The sequence below is a fragment of the Cydia strobilella genome, chromosome 9 (assembly GCF_947568885.1).
Source record: "Cydia strobilella chromosome 9, ilCydStro3.1, whole genome shotgun sequence".
Taxonomy (NCBI): Eukaryota; Metazoa; Arthropoda; class Insecta; order Lepidoptera; family Tortricidae; genus Cydia; species Cydia strobilella.
This window is the reverse complement of record NC_086049.1, coordinates 8643693-8657936: the sequence shown is the minus strand read 5'-3', so window position 1 is coordinate 8657936 and position 14244 is coordinate 8643693. Positions and strand designations below refer to the sequence as shown.

Here is a 14244-nt window from a genome sequence, read left to right as displayed (position 1 = left end):
TTCATGGCAAAACCTAATAAGATCAGCTAAGCAGGCCACGGGCTGGCAGTTAGATTATACGAGTCATGGTTTACACAAAGAAAAATATGATTAAAGTATTTACAATTATTGTGCTTTTAGCTGCGGGGCTCCAGTGTAAAGTAATACCGGACGAAGTAAGTTAATTGTAATATTTGTTTATGTTATATATAGCTCATTTACTCTTGTAATAATTATTGTATTAATGGCTAAGTGTTAAAATTAAAATACTTTCAATGAAAAAACGAAAATATATTTAATGTGTAAGTACCCATGTAATCTGTTGTACTGTAGTTATTAAAAGTACAAAATATTTAAAATTGTTTGCAAAAGCTTAGGTACTTAAATATATAATTTTTATGAGTAATAATAGACCTTAATGCAATTTATTGGTTCACTCAGGTCCCGGTTCCGATATCTCCAGAAGAACGATCAGCTGGAGAATCTGATATTTCCGCAGAACAACGCATAGTTGTTAAATCCGATTCTTCCCCAGAAGAACGATCACTTGATAAATCCGATGACGCACCAAGCAACGAAGCAAATTCAAGAAGTACACAAGAAAATTCTAGAGAGGGGACAGTAGAAGAAAAAGAAGCTAAGTCTAAGTCTGACACGTCGGAAGCGACTGAAGAACGTAGCGCTGCAGAATCGGGAAGCTCGGAAAGGCACGAACGATCTACCGACGAAACCAGCAAGGAAGGTAAGAAGGAAGAAACCAGGTCAGCAGACGTTAATGATGAAAAAGCTGCCATCAGAGCATCCAATCCAGAAAAATCTGCAGAATCTAGTAGAACTGGAGTAATACCATGTGCTAAGTGTGCAGGGACTTTAAGGAATTCTAAGGGAAATAGTGACTCAAGCCAAAGTAGATCAGGTGAACATGATAATGCGGCGCCAGAATTAAAATCAGGAATTATTAAAACTGAAACTGCTGATCGAGATGATGCATCACATATAAATATTAAAGAATCAAGACGAGCTCCTGAAGAAGATAACATAGAAATGTCCAATCTTCGAAGTGCAAGCGAAGATAATTCTAAAACCGGATCTGGAGAAAACAAGAACTCTAAAATAGCACCAGTTGAATTAAAAGGCGCTAGTGAATATTCGCAATTAAGAACTGCAGCCCCAGAAGAGAATGTACCAACTTCCATAGATGCTGAACAAGATGCCAGATCAGATTTATTATCAGATGTCGGTGTTGAATCGCTGGTGAGATCTGATATTGAGGCTTTAACTGACATTTCTCCAATAAAGAGTCTCAGAATTTTCCATCAAAAATCTCCTCTTCGAGATGGTACACCTGATTTGCCAGAAGTAGCAGCAGCAGAAACGAGAATGGCTCCACAAGAAGACTCGCCACTGTCAGGGCTGCAGGTTAATTCTTTCGGTAATTAATTCACAAAATAATATTAATTTGTGACTTTACAGTCACTGGTTCACAAGCTTGGTGGAAATTTCGTAAATCGTTTTCTCATGGGCGATAAGGTTACTTGGAAATACTTACTTGAGAATATAAAGTTGTATCATAAAACCTCGTGAACGTTTTCGTCGGTTTCATGGAAAGGTTAAATACCGGAGGCTATCGCAGGTAAAAAAAAAACCGGCCACGTGCGAGTCGGACTCGCCCACCGAGGGTTCCGTACTATGTTGTTGTTAACTTGTTGGTAAAGCGGCTACAGAAATACATCATCTGTGAAAATTTCAACTATCTAGCTATCACGGTTCATGAGATACAGCCTGGTGACAGACAGACGGACAGGGGAGTCTTAGTAATAGAGTCCCGTTTGACCCTTTAGGTACGGAACCCTAAAAACAGCCAATATGCACCTTGGACCAAGCATAGTAGAGGGTTCCGTATCTTCAATTCTTCATACAATATGAAAAGCGATACAAAAGCAAAAAGGTGTAACTTCGAGGCACTCTTAATGTCATTTTAATAGGGAGATAAGTGTTTAAAAAAACCGGCCAAGTGCGAGTCGGACTCGCGCACGAAGGGTTCCGTACCATTACGCAAAAAGACTGCAAAAAAATCACGTTTGTTGTATGGGAGCCCCACTTAAATATTTATTTTATTTTGTTTTTAGTATTTTTTGTTATAGCGGCAACAGAAATACATCATCTGTGAAAATTTTAACTGTCTAGCTATGACGGTTGATGAGATACAGCCTGGTGACAGACGGACAGACAGACAGCGAAGTTTTAGTAATAGGGTCCCGTTTTTACCCTTTGGGTACGAAACCCTAAAATTAACATAATATTCGTGGAAAGCATTTATTTTCAGATTTTTTTATTCACACTTGATTCAAAATTACAGAGGGGAGAGCACAATATGTTTGACTTTCGGAGTGATTTTTCTCAGAAGTATTGAATAAATCTCATTACGCTCTTAGCAACAAACTTGTTTTTTTAATGTTTTTTTTTTTACTAATTGCTTTGCAGTCTATTTTATTCGGAGAACATTTTCAAATCCTAACAGATTTAAATATTGTTTTCAGGTAACAGCGAGTCCGGTCAGTCCGAATATCCGTATTCGCCTTTAGAAAATTCAAACCCCGATATTTCTAACATGTTACCATCGTTTTCTAACATACTTTCAAGAAATTCTTTTCCAACTGGGAAGTCATTTACTTCACCGCAAAATTCGTTTCCACCGTTTGATGCAAATAAAACATTTAAGTTGCTGTCACCTTTTTCATCGCCGGAAGGTAATGGAGGGTTTAAACCTCTGCCACCGCTGCCACCTCTGCAACCAATGGAACCCTTTAAGCCACTGCCTCCGCTGCGTCCTCTAGAGTTTAATAGACCATTCGAATCACGACTTTTACCACCGCTGGAACCAATGAAACCATATGAACTGCTGCCTCCTCCTTGGCAACTGGATGGGAATGGACAAAATGAACTGCAGCGATTTCTTCCACCGCTAGAACACTTCGGAATGTTTAAACCGCTACCTCCACTTCGCCCTCTTATAAGGAATAGACTGTTCGAACCATTGCCGCCGCTGCCACCTCTCGAACCGATTGGACCATTTAAACCACTGCCCCCTCATCGGCCGTTAGAGCGTTTCGCACAATTTGGATCACTATCATCGCAAGATCAGATAAATATATTCAAGATACTGCAACACCTTCAACCACAGCCTATTCAATCAAAACCACCTTCGTTTAATCATTCGCCAAGTGTGTTTTCGCTACGACAAGCCGCGCCTGAAGGGTCGCCACAGAGTTCTGAAGGATTTTCTAGAACTTGGCACCGCGCTGTTGCGACGCCCACTACAGCTATGAGTTTTTCGAGAACGGTCGAATACCAGTAGACTTTCATAAAGTTAAGATTATTCCATGTTATTTTTACCATTTGCATCAAATATGTATTTTAAGATGTAGATTAAGTAGAATATTGCGTGAGAGTTTAATGATACTCTATAAACTTAATGTTTTTAATTTTACAAGTAAGTAGGTACATTTTTATATAACATATTTTATATAAGATATAATAAATATATTTTACATCACCTAGATATCTTGATAATATATTTAAAAAAATAGTTTAGAAACGCTAGGCAAGGTCAATAATATAAAAATAATGAATTACGGCATTTCACTTAGACCTCAAAACATTTGTTCCATAGAATCAGCCAAACGTATACAGTGTGGAAAAAAATTATGGGCTCTGGAGGGAAAGTACTTTAAAAGAGAAAGTATTTTACTTAAAGGAAACATTATTTTAGTTTTAAAAAGAAACAAAACTGCATTCAAAGATTTTTTAAATTCGCTTGTCTCGCCCGGGAGTCGAACCGACTAAAAATTCCAAAAAATAAACACCATCTATTTTATTCTACTAGTCGATACAGTTAGTTAATAATAACATTTCTCCAAGAAACATTAGGTCTTACACTCGTCTGTCGTACAAAATATCCATAAAATCGAGAATATTTTTAGACAAGCAAAATTCACGTAGACATTTACAACTTGCTTGTCTTCTCTTTGGTGTTATAAATTGCAAGTCACCCGAATATCTTTATTCTAAAATAAATATTTCTTCTTTTCACAATCGACACGCCACAAGATCTACTCGACGTTGCATTTTAGAAGTACATCCTCATAGGACGATTGCCTTTTCCGGTTGTTTCCGTTTTCTTGCGACCAAATGCTGGAATGATATCCCTCCGCCTTTAAGACAGCTTAAATCTAAAAAAAAAAACATTAAAAAAAATTCTTATTGAAAAACAAACCGCTGGGATTCCATTCAGCTATTTCGTTGCAGATTTTAAGGGGCCCACTGACTATCAGTCCGCCGGACGATATCGGCCTGTCAGTTGTTCGGAACTGTCAAATATTTGTTCTAACTGACAGGCCGATATCGTCCGGCGGACTGATAGTCAGTGGGCCCCTTTAGGATATAACATGGTGGGGCTGATGGCTGATGTCACACAACTAGGAGGCTTACACACAGTGCACTACCCAGGGGTCAATTTACCTACCTACTGTCTAAGTATTTAATTAAGAATGATCACACGACATGCACATATAATCACACTTTACACTGTACAATGAGGGCTAACGCGTATGAATTCGCCGCTAGGGGCGCTAGTGTAGATGGTGCTTTTCCATAGTTCGAAATGTCACTTGTCACTTCAATGACTGACAGCTGTTCTTTAGTCTCATGGAGACTATATAAAGGAGCCAAATCTCTATGTATGAAAAGTGTCCATCAAAAAACAGTAATTAGGCGGCGCCACCATACACCGAAATACTACCAAAAACAACCTACGTAATTTGGTCGGGTTATTTGTTGCCTTATTTATTTTATTTTATTATTTTTTATTATTATTTTTTATTTTTATATGGTTCATGTTATACTCATGTCCCAGAGCCTAACTAGCGCCACCGGAGAGATTAGGAACTATTATTTAAAGCTGAAAGCGGTCACTTTTGTAACAATTCTGCCTAACAGATTGGCATCCTTTCTATACCATACCATCCATATCTAGTCTTTTGGACCAACATCAACAGAGGCGCCAACTGGTGAGCAAAAAAACGATAGCCCTCATTCATTCCGACTTACGTAAGTACATCGTAAATAATTATATTATCTGTTGTGACCTGGGTTCCGGTCACAGACCTAAAATTTATGCTTATGGTTCCGGTAGAAAATCAGTGCTTTGCTCGAAAGAGCGAAGCGTATAACTGAGCCGTGACCCTTTTGTCCTGCTGCAACGCACACAGTTTGTACATAATTTTACTTCTGTACCTACTCATTTCTGTCTCATTTTTATTATGGTACTTTTTTGTAATTTAATTTTATTTGCTAGTGTAATTTTTTCTTTCTGTTATGGTTTTTGTAAAATTATATTGTGTGCAGCTATCATAGAAGATTTTTAATTTTTTATCTATGAATGCAGTTTTGTTTATTTTTAAAAATAAAAGATTAGTTCCACCTAAAATAGGCTTAGGCACTTTACGTGAACGATAACAACGACATTAATAAGAAGATTTATTTACATTCAAGGCGCAGTAGATTCAGACTACTACTAAAATTTAGGTTTATCAGGTAAGTAGATGGTTAAGTTCAAAAAAGGTGATAACACCTTGCTGAAGAATTATAGACCCATCTCACTTCTGAGCCATGTTTACAAGCTGTTTTCGAGAGTCATCACGAACCGTCTCGCACGCAGGTTTGACGACTTCCAGCCTCCCGAACAAGCAGGTTTCCGTAAAGGCTATAGTACCGTAGACCACATACATGCGTTGCGGTAGGTTATACAGAAGACTGAGGAGTATAACCTCCCCCTTTGCCTTGCATTTGTGGACTACGAGAAAGCCTTCGATTCGATCGAGACTTGGGCTGTGCTGCAGTCTCTCCAAAGGTGCCAAATTGACTACCGGTATATCGAAGTGCTGAAGTGTTTGTACGAAAACGCCACCATGTCCGTCCGACTACAGGGCCAGAGCTCGAAGCCTATTCCATTGCAGCGGGGAGTCAGACAAGGAGATGTAATCTCCCCAAAGCTGTTCACCGCTGCATTGGAGGATGCCTTCAAGGTTCTGGACTGGAAAGGACGAGGCATCAATGTAAATGGCGAGTACATCACTCACCTTCGGTTTACCGATGATATCGTAGTCACGGCTGAGACCATGGAGGACCTCAGTGCGATGCTCGCTGATCTCAGCAGAGTATCTGAACGAGTTGGTCTGAAAATGAACATGGACAAGACGAAGATCATGTCTAACGTCCATGTTGTGTCAACTCCCGTATTAATCCGAGGCTCTGCGCTCGAAGTTTTTGACGATTATGTGTACCTAGGACAAACAGTCCAGTTAGGTAGGTCCAACTTCGAGAAAGAGGTCACTCGTCGAATCCGACTCGGTTGGGCAGCGTTCGGGAAGCTCCACAGTATCTTTTCGTCCAAATTGCCGCAGTGTCTTAAGTCAAAAGTCTTTGACCAGTGTGTGTTGCCAGTGATGACATACGGATCTGAGACGTGGGCGAAAACAATGGGCCTCATAAGAAGGCTCAAGGTCACGCAAAGGGCAATGGAGAGAGCTATGCTCGGGGTTTCTCTGCGTGATAGAGTCAGAAATGATGATATCCGCAGTAGAACTAGGGTCACCGACATAGCTCGCAGAATTGCAAACCTTAAGTGGCAGTGGGCGGGGCACATTGCTCGCAGAACTGATGGCCGGTGGGGCCGGAAGGTTCTGGAGTGGCGTCCGCGTACCGGAAGACGAACTGCCGGTAGGCCTCCAACGAGATGGAGCGACGACCTGGTGAAGGTCGCGGGAATTCGGTGGTTGCGAGCGGCACAGGATCGGTCGGAGTGGCGAGCCTTGGGGGAGGCCTATGTCCAGCAGTGGACGTCTATCGGCTGACATGATGATGATGATGAGATGGTAAGTGCCTAGTTAGAAAACTTAATTATTATATGTCGGTATATTAAAGTTATCGTCCGAGCAAATCAGTAATATTTACTTGACTTACCTATTTCACCTCCTGTAATGAAGCTTTCCTTCCAAATTTCCTATCCTAAATAGGTCATCAAGAGAGCAAAGTTATTTTTCGCTGCGAGTGCTGATCACCTAGTCTATTACTATCTTGTACCTAAACCAAATTGAAAACAATAAACATAATACAAATCGTTGCTTTACTATTAAGTATAGTTTTTCAAAGGACTCTCATTTGAAACATAGAGAGAATAACACTATCTTTGTCTTACGCTAGTACTAGCACCTAAAAGAAAAGGATGAGTATCGTTTATTATTTAGGGTTCTAGCTTCTAGCTAGACAGTTGAAATTTTTACAGATGATGTATTTCTGTTGCCGCAACAAATACTAAAAAGTACGGAACCCTCGGTGGGCGAGTGCGACTCGCACTTGGCCGGTTTTTTTTGTTCTTATTTACTGAAAATTTGGTTTGACATACCTATATTTATCAGTACGGTTTTAGTCGCTTTTAGCGACATGTTTCGGATTCTTATTCTTTCTTGTTTCGGTTTTCTTGGTTTTTATTTGTTTGGTTTCTTTGTTTCGGATAGTGAGAAAAAACCGTACTGATAAATATGTTGAAATATGTCTCACGATAGTTTAAGTGCGATTATACATACCTATGTTTTTGTTTTGATTTCATTCTTTTAAAACTTTTTTTACACAATATTTAGGTCTATTTGGGCGGCTTACAAGTCAATATTTGGGTTGATATCTAGTAAAAAAAAAACTATAATAAGTAAGTTACAAGAAATCAAACAAAAAATTTACTTGTAAACCGCCTAAGTAGACCTAATATTTTGTAGGTCGAAAGTACACATACTGGTGCATATTTTGATGTGACACGAACACATATCTACATAGTAAAATCGGATGCAAATCAGAGATGGCGCTTTCAAATGAGTTTCTATAAAATGCTTCAAGAGGTCTGTGGAGCCCATTTATTTACCTTTAACAGTTTAACTGTCAATGTCAATATTGTCAATGTGATAGATGGCATTTTATGATATTTGCTGTATTGCCGTATTTGAAACCTATAGTAAATAAACAATGTTTTCTTGAAAGTAAATTAAAATAAACATGTAATTTACATATAACATTTTTAAGAGTTTCGTGAAGCATTAATGAAGGAATTACAATTACCGTACCAAAACATGGGTAAACGCTATCACTGTGAATATTGTGACAAGACCATGGTTGCTACGCCGGCAATCGTGAAAACGCACAATAAAGGGCTGTTACATCAAAAACTAGTTCAAGAACATTATCAACAATATAAAGGTAAATACTTATGTGATATTTTGGTCCTTTCAATTCAATTCAATTCAATACATTTATTTCATGTAACCAAGACACATTTGCTAATTTGTTATGTAAATGTCATTGTTTGTTAGCTATGATGCAAGTGATGCAACAAAGTTGAAATATATTTAATTTACAAGTTGACCGTCTACCGTCCAGCATGAGTTGCGTTCTCGCGCTCGAGTCCATACTTGAAGTCGCGCAAGATGTATGGAGTCGCGCGCGAGAACGCAACTCATGCTAGCAGGTCTGGTAAGAAATATTTGTTATTTAGAATTATGTTTATTGATTGTGATATTATGTTTAATTTTATATAATTTCAGAACCGAAGACTATCCTGGAAGAAGAAAGTATGAAGAAACCATGCAGTCGGTTTCTGAGGGGAGAATGTCAGTTTGGTAGCATTTGTCGCTTCTCACACTACTTCCCGGAACAGTTACAGATGCTGAAGGAAATTGGTATATAACATTATTTGAACTTTAGTAAACTCATAGAGTCCATCCAAGCTAACTTTGTACCGACTTGAATGGAACAAAGTGAAAGAGTCTCCTTATTAATGCCATATTTCATAGAAATTTGATATGATTGATGGCATCGCCACACTTTGTCATTGCAAATGCCATGTAGAGTTAGCTTGGTTCGACACTACTGATTTTTAGCAGTTACCACATTGGTTTTAGGATGTGACTAGGAAAGTGCTACATTCTTCTTTAGTTTGTGTGTTGACAGATGGTTTTTATTCATTTAAATGTCTACCTTGTTATAATCATATTTAGGTCAATAAAATAAGTGTTGTGTTATAGGTTTTAAATATTGAATTTATATTATTGGTATTTTGGTAGATTTAAATATTAAAACTTGTATCTGTCAAGCACATTTATTTATTTAATTTATGTATTTTGTTTCTAAATAAATTGGCTAACAATGATTCTGACTCAAAAAAGGAAATGTTCTAATAAATTTGTTATACTCAAGTATATAATGCTCCAATGACTAGTCAGACTCACAATTGGCAGGTTTTCATAGGAAATATGTTATGACCTACTCACAAATGTCAAAGTTTTGCCTTTGTTATTAACAATAGCTTAGTAAAGCTGCTCACTTGGTTAATATAAGTAACTATGTAGTGTTAGTATGACTAGCACCAGTTAGAATTTATGTAACTTTAACCTCATAAGGCCCAGCCATACAAATGAAAAATCCAAAATTTGCCACTGAAATTTGAACCTATAGTGTAGTAAATAGAGTTGATTTTGCGTTGTTGGAAAATTGAACGAAACAAAGCAAAAGCGTCTGTTCCAGTTGAATAGGGTTTAAATTTCATCGAACTGAAGAGGTACTGTATGTAGGACCTTGGGCCTTAGGTTAATATACTTTTATTGTTTTACATGCTATTGTAATGTTATGTATCTCATCTTACAGTTGCATCAAAGAAACATAAACAAACAAATCCTCTCCAACCATCACTTGAAGATCTGTACAAAAAGCTGCAAACTGAAAAATCATCAAAACGCAGTGAGTCAGACAGCAACACTATAATTTATGATAAGAATGGACTGACCCACATTTTCCCCTGGACTTACAATGAAACGTTTGAAAGTTATGGCACTTTGCCCCCGAGTGTAAGAAGAGTGAATTTGGGAGAGTTTTACAATTCTGAAGTTAATGAGTGGGGATAACGAATGGACATTTTGTTATCCCCACTCAAGACAGTTATGTTATGTGAATACTTTAGCATTGGCCATTCCACAACATTTTATCACCACAATCAAGAGGATGATTGTTTTTAGTCGTTTGTAGTTCAGCATGTGCATAGGGGGCACTTCGGAACAGGTCACGCGTATATGAGTGATATCAGTCCATACGTAGCGTGCTTGTGCACCGCTGTGGATGTTTCAACACCTACATTTTGAATACAATGCGTTTTTGTACCCACGCGCATAGCTGGACCGTGCGCAGCAGTGGGTTTGCGGCTAGAAGGCGATGCCAGTGTGGTTAGGTAAAATTATGTAGTTCCAATTAAAGTAAAAATATACTTTTATGACAGTCATGCCACATCTAATAAGACTTATTACAGAAAACGTCTTCTTGAATACATTCTCCTTTTCCATGGTATTGTTTGTTTCTTTGGTAGATAATACTCAGTTTGTACATAGTTTATAAATCGAAACTCTTTTGGTACTTCATATCTTATTGCATTATACTGAAAAAAATGTTTTATTTAGGTACCTATTTGAATTGGAGCATTGCTCATTCTATGTGAGACATGACACCGCTTACTCTACAACAAGAGTTAAAAATGACGAATGAATGAATGAGTTAAAATGGTGAATTGATTTATTATAATGTTATAAAATATTTACCTTCAAATTGATGTCATATTAATAAAGAAAAAGCGTCTTCGGCATTCACAACCAACATCTTTCAAAATGTTTGATAAAATAATTTGTTTCGTTTCAAAGTTACTTATATATTTTTTGTAAGCTAAAAATATTGTTGTAGGTACTAACTTACCTAAATATGTAGTGTGTAAAAGAAAGTCATACCTGTTGTATGCTTAATAATATAAAAATCGCAAGAAAAATATAGTATGCCTCCATTGTTGCGTGATAAAATTTCTATATGTATCGCATAGCCATAAAATATTTACGATATAACGTAGCTTATTCATCATGCGCAATTTACTTATATTACAAATTCTGCTTGCCATATTTCTGAGAAAGAAATGTGGAGAAAACTGTGAATAATTAATCCGTATTATTATAGAATAAAATTGAATTATTTTTATTTGTAAACACAAACTAGACAAATTATAGTTGGTCAAACCAACTTGGCAGTAAATAAGAACCAAAAAATCTATACTCATCCTTTTTTTTGGGTATAACTTTGGGTAATAAAACTTCAATAAATTCAAGCATTGTTTTTATTTAACAAATTAATCTTGATATTGTACTTTTGTCTTATCTTTTTGTTTGAACATCTCACTCATTCGTATAAAATAATACCTATACAATGGCACAAATGCACTTTGAGGGCAATTTTTTAGAAAATACCTTAATCAAAGATGTTCACAGCCCTTAAGTGATACATTTTCTTAAGTTTGTAAACAAAACCGTTGGTAGGTACATACATAATGTAAAAGTGCCTTTGTTAATATACATTAAAACACATTAAAATCCAAATTGTGGTCCTAATTTAAACAGATCTTTGTCTAAGACGCCGGTTATCACACTGGATGCGATTCGCACGTCGCTCCGATGTACGAGCGGGATGTCGCTATATAATAATGCGCGTATAGCGTTGTCTCGCTCAAACATCAAAGCGACGTGCGAATCGCATCTAGTAAGACAGCAACCCGTGTACAGTACAGTCCGTAAAATGCACCCCTGCATGCCTGCATACCTATAGGAAACTTATATTTATACCTATTAGCTGATTGTACCTCAGTATCATGTACACGATCATAATACTTGTTTTTTACAAATACATATAGGTACATTCAATACAATACAACTGAAGGGTACACGGAAAGAACATGTCTAGTTACTTTAGTAACATTATGAGTAATCGCGGTTTTAAAATTTGGAACCAAGTCAAAATGTATGGTAATTCCGTGACCAAGTCTTTTTTAACAAAAAAAAAGTTTTGTTACATATATTATACAGTGGTAGCAAAAGATATAACTAATAGTTCATTAAGAGCTTTTGAAATGAAAATCTCATTTTCCGAAAAAAGTGACTAGACATGTTCTTTCCGTGTACCCTTCAACTATACTATACAATACTCTTAAGAAATGTTTTATAACAGTCCTAATTAAGATATAACTTAGATTACCTATATTTACAACAATTAGGAAAGAAACACTTAATATTACAATTACAAAATACTTCATATTATGAGTTATGAAACAGGTGGATGTTAACTTACTTTTATTTACTTCATAATATAACAGTAATTGCTTTTGAAACAAGAGAGCAAAGATGGTTTTGGGTGCGAGAGAGGATTTCAAGTCCCGATCAAATGTAAAATTCTTTAACAGATTCACGAGCGTAGCGAGAAACTCAAAGTCACAAGGTTACGGTCTCCTTTGGTACAATCCAATCTTTTTACCACGTCATTTTTGAAAGAATTTTCAAAAATATGCAATCTTAAAAATACCGCGTACTATGAAATGACAAACCGCGTGAGTAGTCTGGCTAATGAAAGTTGAACCTGAAAAAACGCGGCAATTTCAAAAAATCTGTAGCAGGCGGCTCTTTGATTACAAAGATTGCATAACTTTTATACTTTTTATAATAATATAATAATAATATTTCAGCCTATATACGTCCCACTGCTGGGCACAGGCCTCCTTTACTTATACTTTTTATAATCTTCATATTCTAGAAATCATAAAAAGTACAAATATTATGTAATCAAAGAGCTGCCTGCTACAGAGTTTTTGAAATTGCCGCGTTTTTTCAGGTTTAACTTTCATTAGCCAGACTCTAATATTTTATTTTTTTATTTTAAACTTTATTGCACAATATAACAAATAAAGTACAAATGGCGGACTTAATGCCTAAAGGCATTCTCTACCAGTCAACCACCCCAATATTGTTGTCATAACTGCGCACGCGCACGCGCACAGTAGCTAAGCAAAATACGGTTTTGTATTATGGTGTTTGCTATCAGCAAAGTTAAATTACCTATGGTTTTTCAAGCTGCTAAGGTAAAAACTAAATAGCATTACTAAGAACATCATTCTGTACTACTTAAGAACGACACGACTTATTATTTATTTCTATTCGACTCGTCTAAAAATATTTTTCTAATAAGAATAATATGATATTTTGGATGTCTCTATTTTAAATTAGGTACTACACACTACACTACACTGGCTGTGGATTACAATATTTAGAAAAAATCCCTAATAAACCTTATCTATCATTTAACGCTATATTTCCCTATTAGCTAGGTAGTAATCATTAACTAAGTAGACGACATAAATATCATGCGTAATCACAAATTCAGCTTATTTGTTTTTGTTTTAACTGTCCACAAATTTGTCAATTTCCTCTTCAGAAAGCTGCTTTAGCTAAAGTCTCGATGTTGTCAATTCATATAATATAAAAATCCTATAAAGTTTAATTTAAATATGTACTTTACGTAACCGCTATATAGGTACATTAGTTAGTTCTCTTAACACTCATATTCAATCAGTCCTAAGGGCCCAGTAGCCTTACCACGACTGCCTTAGCAGTGTCAAACTGACATATTCACTACACGCTAGCGAATATGTCAGTGTCAAACTGGTGGTAGCCGTACTGTTCGAATGCCGGTCGGTACCTAGAAAAGTAATCCACCGACATTTCAATAGCTGCTCATGTTCTCCATTAATCATATTTTATTTTTTGCACCATTGTTGGCTACATTACGTCACTATTTTGTCTATGCACGTTCATGTCGTTAGTACTTTAACTGTCTGTCGCTTTTTTCAATGACCTATATTTATATTATATTGACACAGATGATATAAAAGTGAAATTATATTTTTCTCACTTTTTCATCAGCCGGCGACGGGTAGGTGCCAAGCGGTTAATTTTTGACGTTAACGTCTTAAATTCGGTTATTAGTGCATTACATGTAGGTAATACACATACAGTGAATTCTCTCATATTCGTGCATCCCACAGTTACAATTTGATCTCCGCGTTGACGGATCGCGTCATCTCGGCCTCCTGCTGCTTCCGAGGGTCCTGGGCGGCGACGTTCCACCACTGCTCGTCGCCGGAGGCCCACGCCACGAATACCAGGTTCGTCACGATGAACACGGCGAGGGTTATCCAGAATACAAGGCGCCATTGCACTAAGGTGCTCTGAAAAAAAAGAAGTATTTTTATAGTGGATGCATTTGGATGGATTTGGATGTGTAGAATGCTCTGAGCCTAAAAATAAA

General features: G+C 36.9%; 3 protein-coding genes and 1 long non-coding RNA gene across 7 annotated transcripts in view; 3 read left to right on the top strand and 1 right to left on the bottom strand.

The window, feature by feature from the left end:
• Positions 1-14244, top strand: part of LOC134744254 (uncharacterized) — a 120193-nt gene that overhangs the window by 97319 nt on the left and 8630 nt on the right. The gene's annotated exons all lie outside the window — the stretch shown is intronic.
• Positions 36-3353, top strand: LOC134744209 (uncharacterized). Of its 2 annotated transcripts, none has more exons than XM_063677931.1 (3): positions 36-155; positions 421-1398; positions 2520-2728. In XM_063677931.1, exons 1-3 carry the CDS (start codon positions 66-68, stop codon positions 2562-2564), a joined length of 1113 nt encoding a protein of 370 aa, XP_063534001.1. In that variant the 5' UTR covers positions 36-65; the 3' UTR covers positions 2565-2728. The 2 variants fall into 2 exon arrangements, with proteins under 2 accessions (XP_063534001.1, XP_063534000.1); XM_063677930.1 differs by having other exon boundaries at positions 37-155; positions 421-1411; positions 2520-3353.
• On the top strand, positions 8017-11347 carry LOC134743894 (zinc finger matrin-type protein 5). The gene is made up of 3 exons (XM_063677527.1): positions 8017-8286; positions 8631-8765; positions 9730-11347. Exons 1-3 carry the CDS (start codon positions 8130-8132, stop codon positions 9984-9986), a joined length of 549 nt encoding a protein of 182 aa, XP_063533597.1. The 5' UTR covers positions 8017-8129; the 3' UTR covers positions 9987-11347.
• LOC134744233 (putative inorganic phosphate cotransporter) overlaps positions 12064-14244 on the bottom strand; it is a 46303-nt gene continuing 44122 nt past the window's right edge. For all 3 annotated transcript variants that reach the window (XM_063677973.1, XM_063677974.1, XM_063677975.1), the window contains exon 8: positions 12064-14164. In XM_063677973.1, the coding sequence (XP_063534043.1) occupies positions 13982-14164 (183 nt within the window). In that variant the 3' untranslated portion in view covers positions 12064-13981. The remainder of the gene's footprint in view (positions 14165-14244) is intronic.

What these genes read in the sequence shown, in the direction of transcription:
- LOC134744209 (XM_063677930.1), top strand. Translation starts at nt 66, where the DNA reads ATGGTTTACACAAAGAAAAATATGATTAAAGTATTTACAATTATTGTG. An exon ending in GTAAAGTAATACCGGACGAA is followed by an intron (nt 156 to 420) that starts GTAAGTTAATTG and finishes TGGTTCACTCAG; the next exon opens with GTCCCGGTTCCGATATCTCC. An exon ending in GCTGCAGGTTAATTCTTTCG is followed by an intron (nt 1,412 to 2,519) that starts GTAATTAATTCA and finishes TATTGTTTTCAG; the next exon opens with GTAACAGCGAGTCCGGTCAG.
- LOC134743894 (XM_063677527.1), top strand. Translation starts at nt 8,130, where the DNA reads ATGAAGGAATTACAATTACCGTACCAAAACATGGGTAAACGCTATCAC. An exon ending in ACATTATCAACAATATAAAG is followed by an intron (nt 8,287 to 8,630) that starts GTAAATACTTAT and finishes ATATAATTTCAG; the next exon opens with AACCGAAGACTATCCTGGAA. An exon ending in ACAGATGCTGAAGGAAATTG is followed by an intron (nt 8,766 to 9,729) that starts GTATATAACATT and finishes CTCATCTTACAG; the next exon opens with TTGCATCAAAGAAACATAAA.